The sequence below is a fragment of the Aptenodytes patagonicus genome, chromosome 1 (assembly GCF_965638725.1).
Source record: "Aptenodytes patagonicus chromosome 1, bAptPat1.pri.cur, whole genome shotgun sequence".
NCBI classification, from domain to species: Eukaryota; Metazoa; Chordata; class Aves; order Sphenisciformes; family Spheniscidae; genus Aptenodytes; species Aptenodytes patagonicus.
This window is the reverse complement of record NC_134949.1, coordinates 71,468,349-71,490,006: the sequence shown is the minus strand read 5'-3', so window position 1 is coordinate 71,490,006 and position 21,658 is coordinate 71,468,349. Positions and strand designations below refer to the sequence as shown.

General features: G+C 39.6%; 1 protein-coding gene across 2 annotated transcripts in view; it reads left to right on the top strand.

The window, feature by feature from the left end:
- Positions 1-9,439, top strand: part of RERG (RAS like estrogen regulated growth inhibitor) — a 112,248-nt gene extending 102,809 nt beyond the window's left edge. For both annotated transcript variants that reach the window (XM_076342060.1, XM_076342070.1), the window contains exons 4-5: positions 4,724-4,797; positions 5,510-9,439. In XM_076342060.1, the coding sequence (XP_076198175.1) occupies positions 4,724-4,797; positions 5,510-5,917 (482 nt within the window). In that variant the 3' untranslated portion in view covers positions 5,918-9,439. The remainder of the gene's footprint in view (positions 1-4,723; positions 4,798-5,509) is intronic.
- The last annotated feature ends 12,219 nt before the right edge of the window (positions 9,440-21,658 follow it).

Genomic DNA, 21,658 nt, shown 5'->3' with positions numbered 1-21,658 from the left:
TTGGGGTCTGTAGTATCAGTTAATAAAGACACATGTGGGGATACACTGCATTAGCATTAGAAATATGTTCTAAATACACAAGGGCAGAGCTGTGGTTCCTGTAAAACCACTGATGGTTTCAGAACAAAAAACCTCCTGTAAGGTAAATAATGGATGGAGTAAGTAACAGCCAGATGCAAGCAAGAAAAAAAAATACATTCAGCTGAGTTTTGCGAAGAGCTGGGGTGGGGGAAGGAAGAAAGCAGAAGAGACTTTGAGTCAGGAAGGTACATTCAACTTAGAGGGGCTTTCTAAAAGGTGAAAAGTTCCTGAAGAAGCAAGAAAATGCAGAGGAGGACAGATTTCACAAAGGAAGGCTCTGGAGAACATATCAAACAGCACGAGGGTTAGCATTGCGGGTAAATTGTTTTCCCAGTGGGCTGTTAAAGTCACTGTTCTCAAATGTGATAGAGACAGGTGCCATCCTCATGGATGTCAAAGATTGCAGGAGTCTAAATGAGCAGGGAGTTTATTTAGGAAAAACAAAAAATAAAAAACCCCACCCAGGAACCCTTATTATGTAGTCAGAAATAATTACGGGAAATTTTGGTCTTTTAAACATACTGCTGCATTGCCATCAAACAAGACTTTAACCATAACTTAGAAGTTCATGCCTATTAGCTGTAGCTTTTTGATCTGGAAACTCAGCTATAATTATTACACAAAAACTCTTTCTCTAGGTCTCTTGCAGTTCTCAGATCCAACTGGCTGAAAGCCACCATGAGACCAAAGTTTCTTAGAGAATTTTTTAAATGTCCTTGTTTTATTAACCTTTCTTGACAAAAATGAACTAAAATTCTGAATGGAAAAATTACTGTACTTAAAAACAAACAAAAGAGACCATTTACATGTAAAATGGTGTATGTCATTGCTCCATCTCAGCTGATTTACCTACTCCTATTACAGGTGTTTTCCTAAAAGCAATAAACCCTTCCGATGCAAATATTTCCTTCCAGAGCTGTGACGTATCCCTGATATATATTGCCTGTTCAAAATAGACAAGTACTGAAAACAGCTTTTTACATTGCTACAGCTTTTTACATCACTGCAAATATAAACCAAGATCTAGCAATTACTTCTCAGATAATAGTTTTTCTCTTGGAAAGATAATCTTCTGGAACAGATATATTCAATAGATCAGGATAGTCCTGGACAAATAGGTTTGATAAATGACTAGCTAAGTCTTACAGGCCAAAACTCTTAAATATGACACAATAAGCATAGCACAAGGATGTGAGGTAGTCAAGCTGTGACTGAACATCATATCCATGGACAGTCAGTGGATCGTGGGCTTCAAAGTTTTATATAAGTTTAGCAGGTTTTTTCTGCATTTTTTTAAAATCATATTGTTCAGAAGAATAGGGAGATTTGTAACATGCTTATCAACACAGAGAGCCCCACAGTTTTTTTTAATTTATTTTTTCCCAAAAAAAATTACTTCCATAGCTATTCAGCAGCTGTGGTAATTTGAAAGTTTTATCCAGTTCCTATTAATGAATTATTGTGTCAATATATTATAGACTTAAACCAACTGCTACCACTTTCCAACATGTTTCTCAGGCCTTTTGACAGCTCTAAACGTTTCTGGAATAAACATAAATTTTTCAAATGATAGGACTGTGAGAACCAAGAATGCTTTGCACAGCAAGAGTGCTGGGGGATCGCAGCTTTATAACCAAGTGGGACCCTGAAATCTGACATCAGCTTCCAAAGCCACACTCATCAGCACCTTTGACCTTGTTATTGGGAATATGAACAGAAGCATAGCACACCCCCAAGCCAACCAGAACAGGTCAGATTTACTTACATTGAAGGAGAGCAAACCACCACATGTAACTATTTCCACAGCACTAACAGCATCAGGCACGCCATGGCTCGGTCAGCAGCAGCGGCTCCCTAGCTCTGCTTTGAGGCTAGCAGTTTTGACACTGAGTCTGTGAAGAGTAAAACACAGCTCTGGGGTTTCTTTTCTATCTATGAGGTTTTAGCTATATAGCTATAGGTATAATATATAGGCATCACCTGGTGCAAATGATATTCTGAAGCTCAGAAAGTTGCCTATAGTCATCTTGGGAGCCTATATCAGGAAGGCTGCTGGCACAGTGTTAGACTTTGCTCTTTCTACTTGATCGTGACGATGCAAGGATAAGACATTTGCAGCCTGGATTCATCTGACCAATTTTAGACTCCTAAGTGTTTTGAGGTGTGATTCATCCCAGGAGTGAGATCAGACAAGCTATTTTACTTCATCAACCCTAATAGAGGTCAAGGGTGCTTAGCTGAGACACAGAAACCTGCACTGTGGACGGTTTCAGTTAGGGATCCAGCAGGTATTTCAAGTCATCTAACTTCTCTCTAGCCCCATGTCTCAAAAAACAAAGTGCTACAGGGAAAGTTATATTAATAAATCCCAAAGCCAGGCAATGCATTTGTGAAGTACCATGGGATCCATGTGAACAGACTGGGAATCACAGCTTCAAGGCTCGTAACTTGCAAGATGACCAGATTTTTCAGAAGTTTCTGTTCCCTTGAAGGAGAAGCCATGTCTGTTATTACACCAAAAATTGCTTTAAGCATCCAGCTGTTTTACACTCATTAAAATTCACCCAGCTACCGCACATTCCAAAGCACAGGAACAGAGACACATTTACTAAGATATATTTACACTAATCTGACCCAAATCAGTGCTACTCATCCAGAATCAAATTCCATCCCAATGTGAGCAGCCAAAGTGAGTTAAACTTGCAACATAAAGTGCCGCCAGAGTCCCATTTTGAGAACTCAAGTATCATTTAGGAATTGTGCTGCTTTTCTGCAGCGAGCACAGGTCTAGTCCTTGAGATTTATTCTCCCATTTTGTGAGGGAGAGCCATACAGCCTACCACACTCTGCTTCCTAAGAAGGACATTTCACAGATACGCTGCAAGCATGATTGGATGATCACTTTCTCAAGTTGTGTGGACCAGTTCTCAACAGCTACTTGTCAAGCAGGGCCAGATGGTTGAAGGCATTTAAGCATTGCAAGGCCTAAACAAGTAAGGAGCTAATATCACATTACTCACTCAGAGAGCCATCTCTTCTTCACAGCACTCTCCCCCAAAGAAACAAAGCAGAAGTTCCTAAATGACCTTGGACGTGGAGTGCTGCACAGGGAGTCCCAACCTAGCACCGAACATTTTAGTCACTAAAACAACTTGCTGAAGGTGCATCATTGCAGCTTCCATGCCAAACTAGAGGGCCTGCTTTTCTGCATTCCCCTGGGGGAATTGTGGCAGCTAGGAGGGTGTACAGAAGGGACAGATAAGACATACCACTGAGAGACTTAGCTATATCTTACTCTGCTGTGTAGGTATAGCCTCAGGATCACAAAGGTGGAACTCTCAACTCCTTCAACACCCTTGCAACACTAAATAGAAGGGGTATTTACAGCCTTTAAAAAACCTAGTCTTCATTGCCTGAAACCCTACAGCAAGATTGCTTGCCATCTGCCTAATTAAACTGACCATTTGTCCCTATTAGAGGCAGCTGTGCTACTTAAAGCAATTAAGGTGGCACAGGAGGGAAGTGACATTTTTGGTTTGGGAAGAGAGAGTTTGCAGCACTGACAGCATTGAAACATTCATCACTATGAAGAGGTGACTTTCTTAATATGTAACGAAAAAAGGCATTCACCAAACATGAGCCCTTTCAGAAGTTCAAATTCAAGAAATGTGTTTTCTTAAAGATATCCTTTGTTCCTATTGAGGAGATTTGCACCAAATAAAAGAATTGTGTCTTTGACAATGCAAAGCATTCATAGTCACTGGCCACAGTTTTACAGCATACACATTTGCCTTTTGATACAGGACATCTGTGAGCTAGCAACAGTAATAAATCTGAATGTTAGCACAGATCATTTTCCAAGTTTTAGGTCAAATGCTATCAAATTTAACTTATCAGCTCATTAAGATAAAACGAGCCATTTTGTCATTAGCTTTCTGATTAGTTGCCTGGTTCCAGAACCTGGGACACAGTAAATAGGTTCCTTTTTTTCCTGTAGCATAGTGTGAATGCTTAATGCCCACTGGTTATCCTTATAAATCATACACAGGGAAATCACTGCTTGAGCCCTCGCTAGAAGAGGGGAATGTGATGATTTCAGCATGTTTCAAAGAGACATTCCTAAAATAGCTAACTGTTCTGTAATTTTATCACAGTATAAGGCCTGAGCTTAGTGGTTAGGTTCACTGGTTTGCAACCATACTGGTTTGATCTTGTCAGACTTCAAGCTATGCAGTGATAGGCTTTTGAGCTGGATACTTTGAGAGTAGCGGTATTTGTGTTTCACAGGTGGCAGCCTTCCCTATGAGCAAACATGAAAAATGGGCTGCAGCCTTGCAGAGCTCTTTGCCACAGGAAACTCTGTCCTTTTGTTGGGCGCAGAGTGCAGCGTCCACAGGCGCAGCCCTTTGCAGGTATAAGACATGGGAAAGAAAGAGTTGTGCCATATGGGGAGAGGTAACATAGTCACCATTGTAGAAAGAAGGACTTGAGTGTGCTCCAGAATGCCCGGAAGAGCTCCAACAAATAAAATTTAGTGAAGCTGTATGCCACATCTCAGGTCTTGTGCTGGGGTAGCTGTAAGGAAGGTACAAAACCAATTACCTTCTTTTAATACATTTCACAAAATGTGTTCTTATTTTAGAGTCTACATATCGTCACCAGGCTACCATTGATGATGAAGTGGTTTCCATGGAGATACTAGATACAGCTGGTCAGGTGCGTGGGTACATGTACTATTATCCAATACCTTGGCTCAGATAGACAGCACTGAAGGGGAGTGCGGTGGGTGGCAGGTGTGCTCCACTTCTGGGGACAGAGATTTGCTTCTGAGCAGAGCTCCCCCTCCTCCACCACCATCAGCTTGCTGCTGGACACAGCATGCTGGATCCAGACCCTTCTGCAAGGGACCCTGCTTAGTTTTCGAACACTGGAAGAACAAAAAAAGTCAGGGTTTACTCTAGGATTAAAATGATTTTGTTCTCATTCCTTGATTCAGGGCCAACCCAACAACACGTTATTACTATGCATGAAGTCAGTCTATTTTTACAGTCAAATGATGAGGCTTGACAGCCTCAGTCAATGATTCCCACCAAAGTGAAGAGCCAGTTTTGTCATAGCCAGGTCCCCCTTACTTTCAAAACATGGCAGATGCTCATGCTGCACAGTCCTATGCAGTTCGTGTGCTGGGTATCATTCCACAGAGACCCTGTTCCAATTGCCTGCTACCAGCCTGCCCACAGGCAGCCCATGACACCTTGGTAGAGTAGATCTCCTGTGCTACATGATAAAAAAGGTGATGTGCATAAAGTATAAAGTAAAGCAGATGTACATGGCTTTGCAGGCTTTGGAGGACCAACTTCTATCTGAAGGCCTGGTGTCTTCTTCATAGATCAAATTCCTAAGGCTGGTGTCTGTCTTTTCAAAACAGGAGGATGCTATTCAGAAAGAAGGACATGTGCGATGGGGTGAAGGCTTCGTGCTGGTTTACGACATCACGGACAGAGGCAGCTTTGAGGAAATGCTGCCACTTAAGAACTTGTTGGATGAAGTTAAAAAACCCAAAAATGTCACCCTGATCCTGGTGGGGAACAAAGCAGACTTGGATCACTCCAGGCAGGTCAGCACAGAGGAAGGTGAAAAGCTGGCCACAGAACTAGCATGTGCTTTTTATGAGTGCTCTGCTTGTACAGGAGAGGGCAACATTATGGAGGCCTTCTATGAGCTCTGTCGTGAGGTACGGCGTCGAAAGATGGTCCAGGGCAAGACTCGGAGACGAAGCTCCACCACCCACGTCAAGCAGGCAATTAATAAGATGCTTACCAAAATCAGCAGCTAAAAAGAGCTGTACTAAGCCAGAGAAGCATTTTAGAGTATATTAGCTTGGAGTAGGGACGAGGCAGGCAGAGCACATTTAATTAAAAATGGTCAAAGCTTTGCAATTAAAAAAATAGAAAGGACAAACCACACCACTTTTTGAGTAACACGGGGTCAGACTTTTTTCCTGTTTCGAGATGTATTTAGCCACATTCCTTCTGGCTAACATGGAAAAAAAAAAAAAGGAAAAAAAGAGCAAACTCCAAAGGACTAGATGATTGTGGGGATTGGCACTGATAGAGCGTCTTCTGCTTCTACAAGGCTGGCTCCAATCCTCTGCAAGTCAGTAGTGCCTAAACATCATTTCCAGCCAGCCAGCTGCTCAGTAGCCATTGGAGAGTAAGATTCAGTCCTCAATCCATCAACAACCATCACAACCAGTGTTCTCAAGGACTGAATACATGTAGAGGCTGCTGTGTTTTACCAGAAAGTTCATCTGACACCTTTCACCAGCTCTAAATTGGCGCATTGTGTGCTTTTACTCCAAACTGTCCTTCCTTGTTGTTATTTTTGTCAAATTTATGAGTGCTGATGTTCTTAGCAAGGTATACAAAAAATATAAGAAAGGTCTTTTTCATGGAGCATTTAGCCAGCAAGACACACATTTCAACAGAGCTGAAATTCAGCTGCTTTTCCAGATCCTCTGAAACTGCAGAATTCATCAAGAAATAATCAGCTAGTCCAGTGGCATTTCAGCATTTCCCCCTCAAAGTGCAGTACTGTACTTGGGGAAATGGGAGTTTATGTGTTGGGAAATTAAACTAAAAAAAAAAACCATATTACTATTGATTTAGTTATGGGTAGTTTTTAGCTTTTGTTTACTTTTTTGTTTTGGTCTTGTTTCAATTCAAGTAATTCCTCTTATTCTATTTTATACCGAAGAAGAACTGAATCCATGGGAAGGCAAGTATTTAAAGTCTAAGCCCAAATGTAAATCAGATGTGAATGGCCTCTACCATATCAAAAGGCCATAATTTCCAGCTGTTTAAACTTCCAGATGCTGCTTGAAGCACTCTGTGGTTTAAACCAGCACAGGTTTTTTGTGACTCTATCTGGCACATTCAATTGAAAGTGCATTTTATCATATTTTTCATGCCTGGGATAAAAGGTGTCCAGTTTTTTCTCCTCCATTCTCCTCCCTCATGTGTCTCATTTAAGCCAGCTGTCAAGTTTTGCCTTGTTACTTGGCTTGTTAACTGTATGCTAAGAGATGCAGGAACCAAGACTGAAAGACTTCATGCAGATTGTGCTCGTCTCCCACCAGTTGTGTTGCATCCCTTTAGGCAGTGTGGTGTGCAGCTCAGGCTGGCATCATGTAGAACCACAGCCAAAGGCTGGGATGACAAATGGGAATATTAGCAGTATTCTCCTTAAGGAACAGCCCTCTTGTAGCAACTACTTATAACTTTATTCTCCACTGCTTTGTACTTCACATGGTTATTTGACTCTGTGAGGAAATAACACCAAAAGGCTATCAAACACAAATTGCCACAGATGTAGGAGAGTGAGGATATCTGGTTGGATGGCACTTTATACAGTTATAGGTAGCCATATAGGAGGTGGAACTGGCTGGAGAATCAAGCCTGTATATCCCTGTGGACAGCGAAAAGTCCCAAGTCAGGACTTTTCAAAAGGATTTGCTTAAAGATACTTTACCAAAGTAAATTTTTTTAAACATTCTCTCACCCATATCTTTTACCCAGCCAGCATCAAAGAACATCACATTCAGGTGTATATTTTATTTGTACTGTTGTTTGTTTTCTCTGTTTCCCCCATTCTAGATAGTGAAAATTCATTCCACTCTTCTGGAATCAATATCTGTATTTTGGTCCTCATGTTCGGGTGTGTTGCCCTACACCAGCTACACACACTGCAGTGGAAACTTCACCATGTGCTTCTGGGCAGGGGGTTCTTGCAACAGGTGACGTCACTATCTCCGTGACACACCTGTGCCCAAACTATTGGTCATATCTCTAACTTTTGTTAAAAAAAAGAGAAGTTTTGCCATTTTTAGTCCTATTAGTAATGCAGAATCAATACGAGTGTAAAAGAACGAGCTAGTGCCTGTTCACGCACCAGTAGTCATTAGCTGAAGGTCTGAACTTGCAAATGTGTATGTTGTGTTAGGAGCCAGAGCGAGCATTTCACTAAGTCATTCTGTTATCTTTCAAATCAGTGCTGTTGCACGAATCTGAAGTAAACAAAATCCTTACCTGCAATCCCATGGCAACATAGCTGAGAGGAAAGTCTTTATGTCGGTATGCCACGCAATTGATTTATCCCTCTCGAAGACCACTTCAGCAGTTCTTTTCTCTGAAAACCTTTCTTGGGGTTGAGTTGAGCTGCATTTAAAATACAAAAAGGTAATATATGAATGACGAGAAAAAAAATTAATCATATTCATATTAGGAGAGTTCAAAGGAAGGAGGGGCTAAGTTATAGCCCTAATACTTTCCGAAAGAATTTCAGCAAACTGTATCTTCTTTTATGTCTGTATGGAGCAATTATAAAATCCTGGTGAAAGAAAATGTTCCACTGTGCAAACATGACTTGTTACATAAAGAACCTCTAATAAATATAGTAACATTCCTTTGCAAAGACTGAATTTGGAAACTGCCGAACATGATAAACACTCAGTCAAAAAGGAGGCTGCTATTTCGTGACCTTTCCTCCCACACAAACACAAATTTCTTTACTTAATTGCTCATTAATTTTTTTCCTTGGTGTAATGGGCTGCTTGTCAAGCCAGTTATGATATGGTATATTATAATCTGTTGATACATATTACATAGTATTAAATGCAATCTGATTTACTGTTGCTCACAATGTTGCAACATATTATTGGCTATGCTATAAATGTGTCATATTTCTGCAATGTGCAAATTGAGCCTAAAAGTGCCCCAGCATTGAAAAGGCCAAATGCAACATGAACCCACATTCGGTAGCCTTTTTGCAGCAGACATCAACAGTTTAAATTCTGTTTCTACTGCTGCTATTTAAATGTACATATATGACACTAACATTGAATTCCTCTCCTCTGCCCGTTATTTCTGTGGAGAGAGGATGGGAAGGACAATAAACAAACAGGGGGAGGAAAGGTGAAATGGATACTTGTTACCTACAACAAGTTGATTGTCATTTATGAAGTTTTTAAATATTTATCTTCAATTGATGAAGAGTTAGTCATGCCCATGCTGCAAGACCTGGATCAGGAACCAAGACTTCCCTAGAACTTTGAGAATCTTCATATCTGGGGGTTCAGTGCAACCACGGATGGAAGTGAGGATCAGCCACTGGGTTTGCACTTGGATCCAGACAAGTTGTCCCCAAACCTGGGGATAGTTGCATCTGGCAGTTTGCTACAAGGCTAGTTGATTTTTATATATATAATGATCTGTATGCATTTTTACATTAAAAATATGAAAGCTTGTGCTTGTAGATAATATATAAGAAAAAATAAAAATAAAAATAAAAAAATAGCGATCTCTGTACTGAACTCTTACACATTGATCTTCTGTTAGTTGTCTCTGAAGTGTTGTCTTCCAGCTTTTATGGGGCCAGTTCCAGAAGTCCTGATTCAGTTTTTATTTAATCTTTATCTAAGGAAAACAAACAGTGAATTTTGCCTGAATAAGCACTTCAGCATTTGGATCAGTTTATTTGAATTTATTTGGCTGCTAGGCCTGGAATCAAGAGGTCAAGCAGCATCTACAGTGAAGCACAGAACCGAATGTCCTTGCTAACTATTTCAAGGCTGATCAAAAAAAGCTACAGTGCCAGAGTTATCAAATTACATCAGTGAAACCCACCACCTAAACTCTGTCCTGCCAACTAAATAACATGGATCTTGATCCCAAGCTTCTCAGGTAAAATTTTGGGCTAAGAGGTCTGGGAGATTTGTGCCAGTGATTTGGACAGAGACAACTTTTCACCTGCTGCCAGCTATGCCCATTTTCCAAGGATAATGGCGCTGTTGTTCTGAAGAGAAGGTACATTATATGTACCTTATGTAAGGTACATTATATAAATGGTATATAATCACACATAGTGTGGGTATTAAGGTGTAGCAGAGGAAGCGTCATCACGGAAGAGAGGAACCAGCTGTAATCCACTCTCTTGTTTTCCTCCAAACCTGAGCCAACCAAGTAACCCAAAGTATGATCATAAACAGCTGAACGGCAGTAGGGGTATAAGAATGCCACCTCTGGCAGACCACTGCATGAAATCTGGGTGCAGGATCTATGCTGTGAGGTGAAACCTCACAGAACTAGGTAAGGCATCCTTCTAGTCACTGTCTGCCTCTAGCACTGCAAAGCAGCCTTGAGTTATGTCAAGCTGCACTATAACTTGCTCCAGTCAAAATAATATTTCCTGCAAAACAAGTACCTGCAGTCATAAAGGCTATGTATAAACAGTGTTTGGGGTTCCTTTTATCTTTCTCTTTAACAGCTCAATCCATTTGCATATCTTGAGAAGAAAAGAAGAAAGATAGAAGCTTTAATTAAAAAAGGCTCGTTGGGATTTTGATGTATCTGCCTTTATGTTCTTTGAAATATTAAACATATAATGAAAACAGTGTCATCTTAGAAACTCTGATGTTACGCACTTTATTTCCATTACAGATGCCAGGCACTAATTACTGCAGGGTTATGAAAATACAGAGCAGCGGCTTGTCGTCCTGTGCTTTGCAAGGTTACTAGGAGGCGATAACGATGGCTTGTGTGAGGCCAGTTCAGTCTGGTTTCTGCTAACACAGTTCCACATGAGGAAAGCTATTACTGCAGCTTGCAGCAGAAAGAGACAGGCTAAGTTCCCGGGGCAGGACTTCACTGACTCCAGCGGGGTTATGCACGGGATGGGCCAAGCCCCTGGTTCACAGCCTTGGTAGCCAACATGGAGAAAACACTCCAATAGCCAACCTCTCTCATCCACTTGAAGAATCTGTCCTCCATTTTTGGTCTGAAGTAGACGGTAGGAAACTGGGAGGTAAGTTTAGGCTGCTGACTGTCATCTATTGAATCAGAGAATATGATGGGAGTTTGGTCATCTGCCTTTTTGGACTGGACTCTTTTACCTCCACTAGATTCCCCAAAGCAGCATTTTTCTTTTCCCACTGCTATTGTTTTAAAATAAGGGGCTTTTTAAATGGCAAGTGTCAATACACTCTGATATCCAGGGATGTTGTATGGGCCAAGAGGCTGTGCTGCTTCTTGGACCCTCTCACAGGAATGCAGTATTTACAAATGCCTCTGGATGTAAATTCTTAAAGCTGAACACAGCTGTTCTGAAGAGCTGGAAAACATTTTTTTTTTATAAGGGTTCATCTCATAATTATAGTACAGACCCCTTTGTCAAGTACCACAGTCCTAAACCAGACTGAAACATTCTGTATCACTAGGAGCAGCTATGTCCTACCGTGAAATATTAACATGCAGAATAATAAAAAAAATGAAAACAGTTTGTAGACAGACCTCAAATTATACCTCGCAGACCAAACCTACACATTTTTTTCATTTTTAATTTTATTTATGTAGTATCAGGAATTTACAGAACCTCATTTCAAAATCCAGCAAGTTCTAGTTACTAAGAATACATCAGTAAAGTAAAAATTAATGGTTTATTATCAAACTACTTTGCTAGTACACATGGTTTAGCTCCATCCTGCTTCCTCTAGCCTAGTCAAAGCTGTCATTGCTACAAGGAATACCAAGAAGACACAGAAGGAAACTTTGACAGGAAAAAATTCAAATAAAAGAAACAATAAATAACCCCAAAGGGACATAACCTAAATAAAGGTAGAATTCCCATTTTCCTGAAAAGCAATTGCAAGATTTAATACATTAACACTGGTACATAGGTGATCTGGCCAAAATAAGTAATTGGAGAAAGTTGAATATTTTGAGGTTTTGACTTGGGTTTGTTTCTTTTTGCAAATCTAACTGAAAAGTAATAAAATTGTTATTGTGCAACAGACATTAGGGCTGGAATTTGTAATTAATGCCAGGTTTCTGATATCCAGCTTTTAATAAAGTTTCTGGACTGTTCACTATTTCAGGGTTAGTTTTTAAGTTATGGAAAACAAATATCTCTCAATAACTTCACTCGGTGTTATTCCAGCTACACTATTCATGATTCATTTTAAACAGAATTAGCCGCAAATAGAGGAATATGACAGTTTTCTCAGGAATTCAAAAGCATAAATTTCCCTGAAATCTTAACAACTGAAACGTGATAAAAGAGTATATCAAGTAATGCCAGTGACAAAAACTCCCAGATTCTGTGCAAGCCTTCACAGATCAGTGCCACTACAATATTTCCCCCAAAACTTTCAAGTGAGTATGAGATCTCAGGATTGTCACGTCCAAAAGCATGTACCTTTAAAACCTGAACTAAACAAGTAATGTTTTCTGGTGGCAGTAAGAAGTTAATGTCGTGGAGAAAGTTCACTGCTGTAGGGAGACAGGATCTCTCCCATACACACAGATCTGGCATGGCTATACCAACATTTGCAGGCACATTTCATTTCATTTGCTTGGGTTTGAGCTGCTCATCACTGTTGCAAGTGAGAACTGCATAATTTTGAACCAAATCTGAAGTCCAAGAGAATCAGTTGTCTACCTAGAAATCTCTCACAGTCGCCATTCCTCAACTCCAAAAAGCAGCAGCAGCAATGAGCAAGGTCTTGTAAGAACCAGAGATAGCATCAAAACCATCTCCCCCAACCTCTTTTTTTCTTTTCAATAAAGGAGGAGACTGGGCATAGAAAAGGTAAATCAGTTGTCTAAAGTCATCACAGTGGCTTGTGAAACGTCAGCAATAGAACACATCCTCTGAGTCACTGATTTCTGCTTTCAAAAACCCAGAAAACTCATTTGAAGCTTTCAGTTCTATTCAGCTTCTGCTTAAAAAAAAAAAAAGAAAAAAAAAAAGAAAAAAAAAAAGAAAAGAAAAGAAACAAACAAAAAAACCCCACTAGTTTAAAAAAAAATCCAAACAAGTTTCTCTGTGCAGAGCTTTCTGTAGTTCTGCAGTTCCACACAAAAGCCTTTGCTAGAGCACTGAACATTGACACTTGGTATCCAAAAATCTTGTGTCTCATAAGTACAGATATAATCTCAACCACATTCATGTAAAGGTTCAAACTAAATTCAGTGCAAATCTGGGTTAGAAGTTTATATCTACTTCAATCCAAATTATTTCATTTTGCACTCTGAAAGCAGGATGTACTTCCCCTCTTTAGAATAGAATTCAGTGCCAAAGCAGTGAGTGTTATCAACAATACTAAATACGCATAGTTTTATTATGCCAAAGTGTATTTAACACAAATCCATAAACAAAAGAATATGTCTGTGTGAACTGAAAAGAGCAAAAGAATGTTGGATAAGTTCTATAAATACTAAATCTCTTTTAATAGACCCATGAATTGCCTTTTGATTCTTTTCTCTGTTTTTCAGTATTTGAAATAACCACAATAAATGTGAAAAGCCTGCAACTTCCTTTAGAGACTTTCTCTGAAGAACAGTTAAAACATTCAAAGTTTATAACTCAATAGGAAATATATCAGGAATGACACCAGAAATTACAAAAAATTATTTTAGAGAGGGAGAAAGGTAGGGGAGAGATCTTCAGACTTCCTAGAAAAGAAGCTAATTAAAGCTCTCTGAAGGACTCTGACATTTATACATAGTGATGAGCTGTTATCTGAGGTTTAATCTCAGATTCCCTTGAAATAAGTATTACTGCAGGGAGGAAAGAAGAGATGTATGAGATGGTATGTTTTGGTCGCAGGCCATCAGGTCTTCACTTCTGGGCTAGGTTTGTCATCATTCTGAAGCAGAGTTAGTTAGCAGCGTGATCTCAGACGATTTTCCCAATAAAACCTATCGCCACTCCAATTTTTGCAAACGGATGTCAGTAGAAAAAAGAGCTGGAGACTGAAAGATCATGGTGTTTAATTTACCTTCGTAGCCCTTGAGTATTTCTTGGGATTTTAGAGATGGCTGCAGACAGAAAACCAGAAGGTGCTGAACACATCTGTAACACGATAGGCAGGATGTTCTGCCATGCTTCACCCATGTGTTGGCCCAAAGCTTTCACCACCTAATTCTGGGCTGTTTTAATGTCTTTGTCCTCTTCAAGGAAAAACCTGAAAATTTTTGATGCAAAAAGTTAGTGATTTTGGGGTGGGTTTGGTTTTGGTTTTTTTGGGTTTTTTTTAATTGAAACATTTAGAAAACATTTACAAAAAACAATCCCTACCACACTTTAATTTAGATATTGCTGTGATGAGCTCAGTGGAAGTATTTAGATAGCTGCTTAAGACAGCTATTTCTCACAAATATGTTAAAAAGAAAATATCTCTGGGAGAGCCATTCCAACTTTTTTTTGTGACCTCATACACAATTTGGTATACTCTGTAGTTCTCTTGTGTTAACTTTTGATCAGTAGGCCTCTTATTCTCAGACATTCTCATGGACTTCCATAAACCTTTATTAAAACAAGTTGCTTTATTAAGATAGTTTTACAGAGCATGTGATGATCTCACAGATCATGTGAGTAGTCTGAGGTTAGTAACTACTGGTCTAGTCAGTTTTCCATATTCAGGGATGAATAAAGGGAACAATAATTATCTTGTCAAGGAAAAAAAAATTTGAATATTTTTTTAATTAATTTTCTGTTTTAAGAGACTGAGGATTAAGATATTTGTTGTTGGTTGTTTGGGTTTTTTTTTCTAAATATACTGAAATGACTCCTTTAAGGTAAAGGAGGCTGTGGAGATTTGTTGAACGAGAGTCAACTTAACTTGTAGGAAGACTAAATGAAATACAGAGGTCACAGCCAACATAATGCACTGACAGCCCATAGTATTCTCGCAGTGACCAGGAGGAAAAAGCAGTGTGTAGTTCAGTACCCACGTCCCCAAAGCAGTCAGTATATTTCAGATGGAAATGTGCCATGTGCTTTGGGTTCCATGAGTTGTTCCTTCTGCCTGTCTAGCCCAGGTCTCAAGTCAGAAAATAATGTCTATATTGTCCAGAGCTCATTTACGTCCGTTCACAGGTTTGAATGTCTGTTTCCCATTTAGATGGCACAGAGATCCTTAGGGCTCTGTCCCGCTCTGTGCTTACTTGGGGATCCAGCGGGGAAAGTTAGTTGCTGACCTCTCCATTACCCTCCTCGGATTACACGATGCCGCCTTGTGTTAACGCGGCTGAGGCTGAGGCTGGGCAGCCCACATCACTAGTCACTGAGGAAGGGGTGGAACAGCACCCTGAGGCTCCCTGAGCCTCCAGAAAGAGATTTCAGACAACTACTCACCGTATCTCAAAGAAAAGTCTCTAATGCAAACGCTTTCTGAGAAGCAACACACCACCTCGGTGCGGTTTGCAAGCCTCAGATCTGCATCATCATGGGGCTTTCATGCGGCTTGATGAGACGTGTTCTTGGCCACGCCACTCGGCTGACCAACAACTTGAGCTACAGATGATGTCTCTTAATCATCTGCGCTTGATTTACAGCCACAGCATGCTTTTCAACTTACAGGCAGAAAAGCTATGCACTTTTCACACATGGTTCTTCATGGATTTGATCCAGTTGCTTCGGTGACCCAGTCTGAACTTTGAACACAGAAAGCAGAAGAAGCATGGTATTTTCAACATGCAATTATTGCAGCTATCAAGTTCCAGGAAGGAAATAAGCTGCTTCTAATTACATGAAGCAAATGTATACTAATGGCAGACTTCGGTAGTAGTCAGGGAAAGTTTTCAGAAACTCCCAAAGACTGGTGTATCAGTAAGACTGTTGAGAGGCACTTCTCTGAATTGATTTTTCTTTTCAAATACAAAAATATACAGCAGGACAGGACTAGAATACATAGCAATTCACTGCTTAAAGACCTGCACCAAGAGTAAGTTCAGTTTTCAGACTGCCTCAGACTTCCTGCTTTTGATCCTGAGCAAATAAGTTAAGACCTGTTTCATGGTTTACTGAAGTTAATAAAAATCATTCCTGGTATGTTTTCAGGAACTTTGGGATCTGAATCTTTACCCTTACACTTCTGTTCCCTTAACTGGATGCAAGGGATGACAATTTATTGATCCCCAATCCCTTTTCATATTTCTACAGTATATCATGTTAAATATCTATACAATTCTTGGCATACTGGGAGCCCAGTCTCTACATTTTGGAGACAGTAGGCAGTAAGATTAAAAATGAACATCAATCATCTCATCTAAAAGCCACAGTGAACCCATATCAGACCAGACATGACCAAGCCTATCTTATTGTCCAACTGTCTTAAAAGAATTGCTGACTTTGTTCTATTAGTGGATAGGCAGTGATTTGTAAAAGCTGTCACTACAGTTCTTGTGTGACCAACTTCCTATCAGTCCCATGACAGAGGCATTTTCTTGAGGTCTTGTGTCCTAGATCAGAAAAATACTTAAAGATGAATCTTTCATTGTCACAGGTTTTAACTCTTGTGACTGCAGAGAGAGAGAAAAAAAGACAACATAAGTATGCATGAAATCACACAATAAAATTGCCAAGGTGACTATTGAGACTACCTCAAGACTTTTTTAAAGCTCATTTTAGACTACTGTGTGGATATGGCAATGACTAACATTTACAGGACACACTAAAATGTGGAGATTCAGTTCAGGAAGAGATCTTGTTTCACATCTTGAAAATAAATCTTGACTTCTGTATGTCATCACTACTTACCAAGTAAAGTGATGGTATCGCATAACTTAAACACACAGACACACAAGTACTATCTGATAAAAGCATTTTTAACTAGTTTCTTTCTTTTACATGGATAAGGTATTCTTTAAAGAAAGTGTAGCTTGTTGTAGCACAAGAGAGGAAAAGGAACACCCTTTTCTAGAACGTGATGTTAGCTCGCCCTCCTCTGAGTGGGGAGTAGACTAGATAACATCCATAGAGTCCCTTCCAACCTAGGTTATCTTGTAATTCTGTGAATAACTTGAAATATTTGCCTGTATAAGCCCTCTCACCCAGAGATCCTGCCATGGAAAAGAGGGTGGTAGCCATCTGAAGATCCTCTGATGACACCTGGGATTAAAAAAGAAAATAAAAATCAAGAAAAAGCTCCTATCAAAAAACAGTGTTCCCTTCCTCTGGACTAAATAAATTGAAAGAGATGAGGGCATTGTTCCTACCAGAATGATTAACCTACCTCAAGATGCTTATTCAAAAGCAACTACTGTTTTTCTGTAATTTTGTTGATTAATAAATTTCATGAACATTGACAATACTACAGTTAGATATTGGAGAGGGTTTTTTGACTGGTTTTGGATTAATTAAGTCATCAAAAGCTTTTTGTTACAAATCTTCTCCTAGTTGTTCCTCCCTGTTCAGACATCTGAAGGCAGATCCACACTGTAGTCATCTCCATTTTTCACTCTAAACCCTATAGTGGTGTACTCTTTCTGCCGTCTTCCATACTCAGTAAAGCATGAACTAAAAAATTACACGCTCAGTCATTCCTTCAGACCAATCACATCCCTTTTAAAAATTCATTTATAATCTTTCCAATAGGGATAACAACAAAAATTGCCAGTACTGACTTCAAAGGCTTTGGCAACTCACGCTGAGGTGCTTTTCCCCAAAGTCTGCCACCATCTTGGGTCCATTAAAATGTCTTGCACTCTTCTAACTAAACTAATAACACCATTTAAGGCCAGTGTATTTTCTTTCTCTACCCTTCTGTGTAGGCATCTTCTCCCTTCCAGTTCAGTCAAAAAATCACCTTCTTGCCAAGTCAACAACCATTCTTTCCAAGATACTTACCAGAAGAGTTCGAAGTATGTTACTTAAATCAAGTTCTTTGGCACTGAAAGATTTATTTTCTCTTCCATATATTCCATCCAGTGTTGAGCAAATAGCTAACACCAGACAGGATTAGAGCAGTAATACTTGGCACATCTCAAATTTTGGCCTCTATGCAGAAAAAAACTCTAAAAGAAAATCTCCCTGTTGCTTGTTACTTCCCTTTTCATCTGGAGAATTTTCCTATGATGGTAGCATGCACAAATTTGCATCACTGCATTAGGGAAGGGTATTTCCTTATTCTCACTCACAATAATGAGAATTTATCTTAGAAAGGGCTGCAGAAAAGGATAGCTCCATAATTAGCATCTTCTTAACACTATACATTGAAAGGAAAAGGGTTGACTAGACAGAGAAAACAAATTATTTTCTTCTAATGTCAGCTGTTTCTGGTAAATAGGAAAGCCAAAAGCACATAAACCCTGTTGTCTCCAGTCACTAGCTTCGCTTCTTCTCCTCTGACAATTGTTCCTTGTCCATAGGAAGTCAGCTAACCAATCCTGAAAAGATCACCTTGTATAATGCTTAACACGATTTCATATTCAAACAAAATTCTTTCATATTTTGGAAAAAAATACTTAACTGGTGCTGGGAGGAGGGCAAGCCAAGTGAATTTTTAAATATAGCATATTGAAACTAAGCTTTGTAGCTTTCTCATTGAGATCACAGTTGCTCCAATGTTCTTTTCCTGTCCTCGGTAGATGTTTGCCCTAAGAAAAATCTCCCAGACATGACACTGCATATAAAGAACAGAAAATACACCCAAGAGCTTCTGTCATGTCTCTGTCCTAGTTGGCAGTGCTGGAAGTCATATTAAATTTGATCCACAGGTTCACCAGTCTGAGAAATCGTAATAGTGAGAATAGTGGTGGCTTCCCCCCACCCTAAGGAATGACTGATGTTTCTTTTTTCAATTTACATACCTAAAATGATCTAGTACATGACCTACTCCAGTGATGGTTTACAGGGACAGTTTCTCAGCAGAAGGGAATGGATCTCTTTTCAAGTTCATCTAAACCCACTAAGAAATATTAAGAAACGTATCTAGGAATTGAAAGATCAGGAGTCTGCTTTGGGCTCTGCTACAAAACTTCTGACTACGTTGGCATCAGGCTCTGATTGCTCGTTTGAAGAGAAAAGACAGTAATGCTTATCGACCCCATCAGGATTCCTGAGCCTTAATTTATTAGTGGAGTTGACTTGCTTGGTTCAAGTACACCTCAGTCACATCCTCTGACATCTTCTACTGTTTATTGGAAATGTACTCTCTACATTGTGATAAAATCCAGGGAACTTCACCCTAGAAGGCTGAGACTGCACGGTTATCACACACTGAAAAGAGACTGCTCATGTAGGTCCAGATTATAGGGATGAGGAGACCATAATAGGAGACATTATGGTCTGCTGCCGTGCTTCTCAACCACAGAGCCAGGTCACCAGAGGTGAAGGTAAATGGTAAATGTGTCTGTGTTGTAGTTACCCTGGCAGCTCTTTTTGGTACACAAGGCCTTGAAAATTTTACTAGACAATAAAAGAAAGATAAACAGTCCCCTCCTCTTACCCTTCAAGGTCAACTATTGCTTTCGTAACCCCTTGAATCCCACATGAAACTGTATCATGGACATTGTTTCCACCATCCCCATGTATTTAATCTATTATAAATGTGAAAATATAGTGAAATAATATATATTGCTAATAAAGGGAAAAACCTTTGGGAAAAAAGTAAGACAAAACCCAATACATTGTGATGTACAGATTCTGGACACTCTCCAGGCAGAACTCCTGGAGTCTTTTTCTTCTGTGTGACTTTGGTAAGATCACTTCAGTTCTCTGAGCCTTGTTTTTATTTGTAAATGGGGCAAATGACATATGCCTTTATTTGAGATACATATGTGAAATGTGTTTGATGGCAGGTTAGAGGCATTGATCAGAGCCACTCAGCAAAGATAAGAACTAGACCAGGGAGAAATGGTGGATTATAACTGGAAGAGTGACAATGTTTAGATTTTCAAACTTTGCCCTTATCTATGAGAAGTCTTGTTTGCCAGATATATTTCCAGTTAATTTTAGTTTTATAATACCATTAGAACAACAACAAAAAAGACAAGTAGAAAATTCTGAACTTAAGATACTCACCCAAAAGGATCTTTATGAACTTGGAAGCTTTCTTCTAGAACTTTTCTCATAGAGAGTTTTACTATGGTTGCATCTTTTGAAATAGTAGAATAGCATGGTCAATGCTTTGATGTATGATGAAATAGAATTTACAAGAATTCCTGTTATCTTGCATATTTTCTAAAGGAAGCAGCAGGAAGAATTATGGCTTGAAGAAGATGCTGACATAATCAACTTTCTCTCTCTTTTGAATTTCAAAACAACAATGAACAGACACTCTGGGGCTGGTATTCTCCTTGGTGTAACTCCAGTGAGGCCCAGAATGCTAAATACACAGGATTTGGCCAGAAACATGTTACTGGTTAATGCATGCTTTGGTGGATTGGTGCAAGTTTCAGCTTTCTACCAATGCAAGGATTATGTACCAAGCGTGCTCATGTCTATCTGGTAGCAAGGTGGCTGAAGAAACAGTTGATGATGTTTCTGTTCCAGTGTCCCTTTGCTGGAATCTTATTATTGCCAGAGAAGGGTTCAAAACTGTGGAAAGTAACTGGAATATAAACAAAGTTTCAAATGTTACAGCTGGAATGTGTATCTCCCATGAGCTGATCCGAAACACTAGGTTTGAACAGCCCTCAAATTTGGATCATTTTCAGATCTAAATTCTGTAGCAAGATCCAGGTCGAGCAATGCTGATATTTGGATTCACATGCCAGCAAACATGTAAATGAAGCAGAGTTCGACGTCCAGGTCAGAAAATTTCCTTACTCCGAACTTAACCAACCCCTTTCTCCATTAGCTGTTTGAGCAACTCTGAAGATTATTTTGCACCACTGAAGTAGCACAAAATAGCTCAGAGAGATAAAACAATCATGATGGAGGGACTAGGGTCAACAGGTCAGTTCCCAATTTTAAGAAAAAGACTTTAGAAGAAGAGTAGAAAAGGCAAGCCCTGAAGAAAATAATTGGTCAAGAAAAAGCATTTTTGCTGGATGGTGGGAACAACCTAAAATGGCTTTCCCTTTGGGACCTCAGTTGCAGTGGCATTGCTGGCTGCCCCAGAGGACTTCCTTACTGTCTTTGGATCATGGAGCTGCCTTCTGGGAAACAACTGCTGGAACCAGAGGGGAGAATGAATGACAGGGAGGAAGAAGGTGGCTAAACAGCCTGCTTGCAACCTTTGCAGAGAAAGACAATGCAGTGGAGCTCAGCAGACCATATAAATTCAAATCTTGCTACCTTCAGAGAATAGGGTATCAGAGTAGATTAAGAAAACAAGTTTCACTGTATATATTATTAGTAAAAAGAGATAATGGAGCACTGCATGGGTGGACTAAATGCAGAAGGGATGAAGAAGGGAACAGTCAAGCATTCCCGGCAGTGCCTAGAAAGGGGAAAAGAAAACTGACACTTCTTGATAAACAGTCTCAGGCCTGAAGATGACTTTGTTTTTTGCCAAAAAATGTTAAACAAAGTAAAGTGGTCTTTTCCCCCTGCAAGATTAATCTTTAAAAAATGCAGAAAACCCCATGCACATTCCCACATGCCCTTTTGCTGACTGCTTTCAGACCTGGTTCTCAGCAAAGAATACATCGGAACAATCTATCTCTAGTATGCACCCAAAGAAGTCAATAAAGCAATCCAAAAGAAGAGAGTTTTTCCATTTTATGTAATCTGAAATATGTGAAATAGCCTATTGGAGAAAATGGAAAGAGAGGAAAGATCACCCTTCACTTTA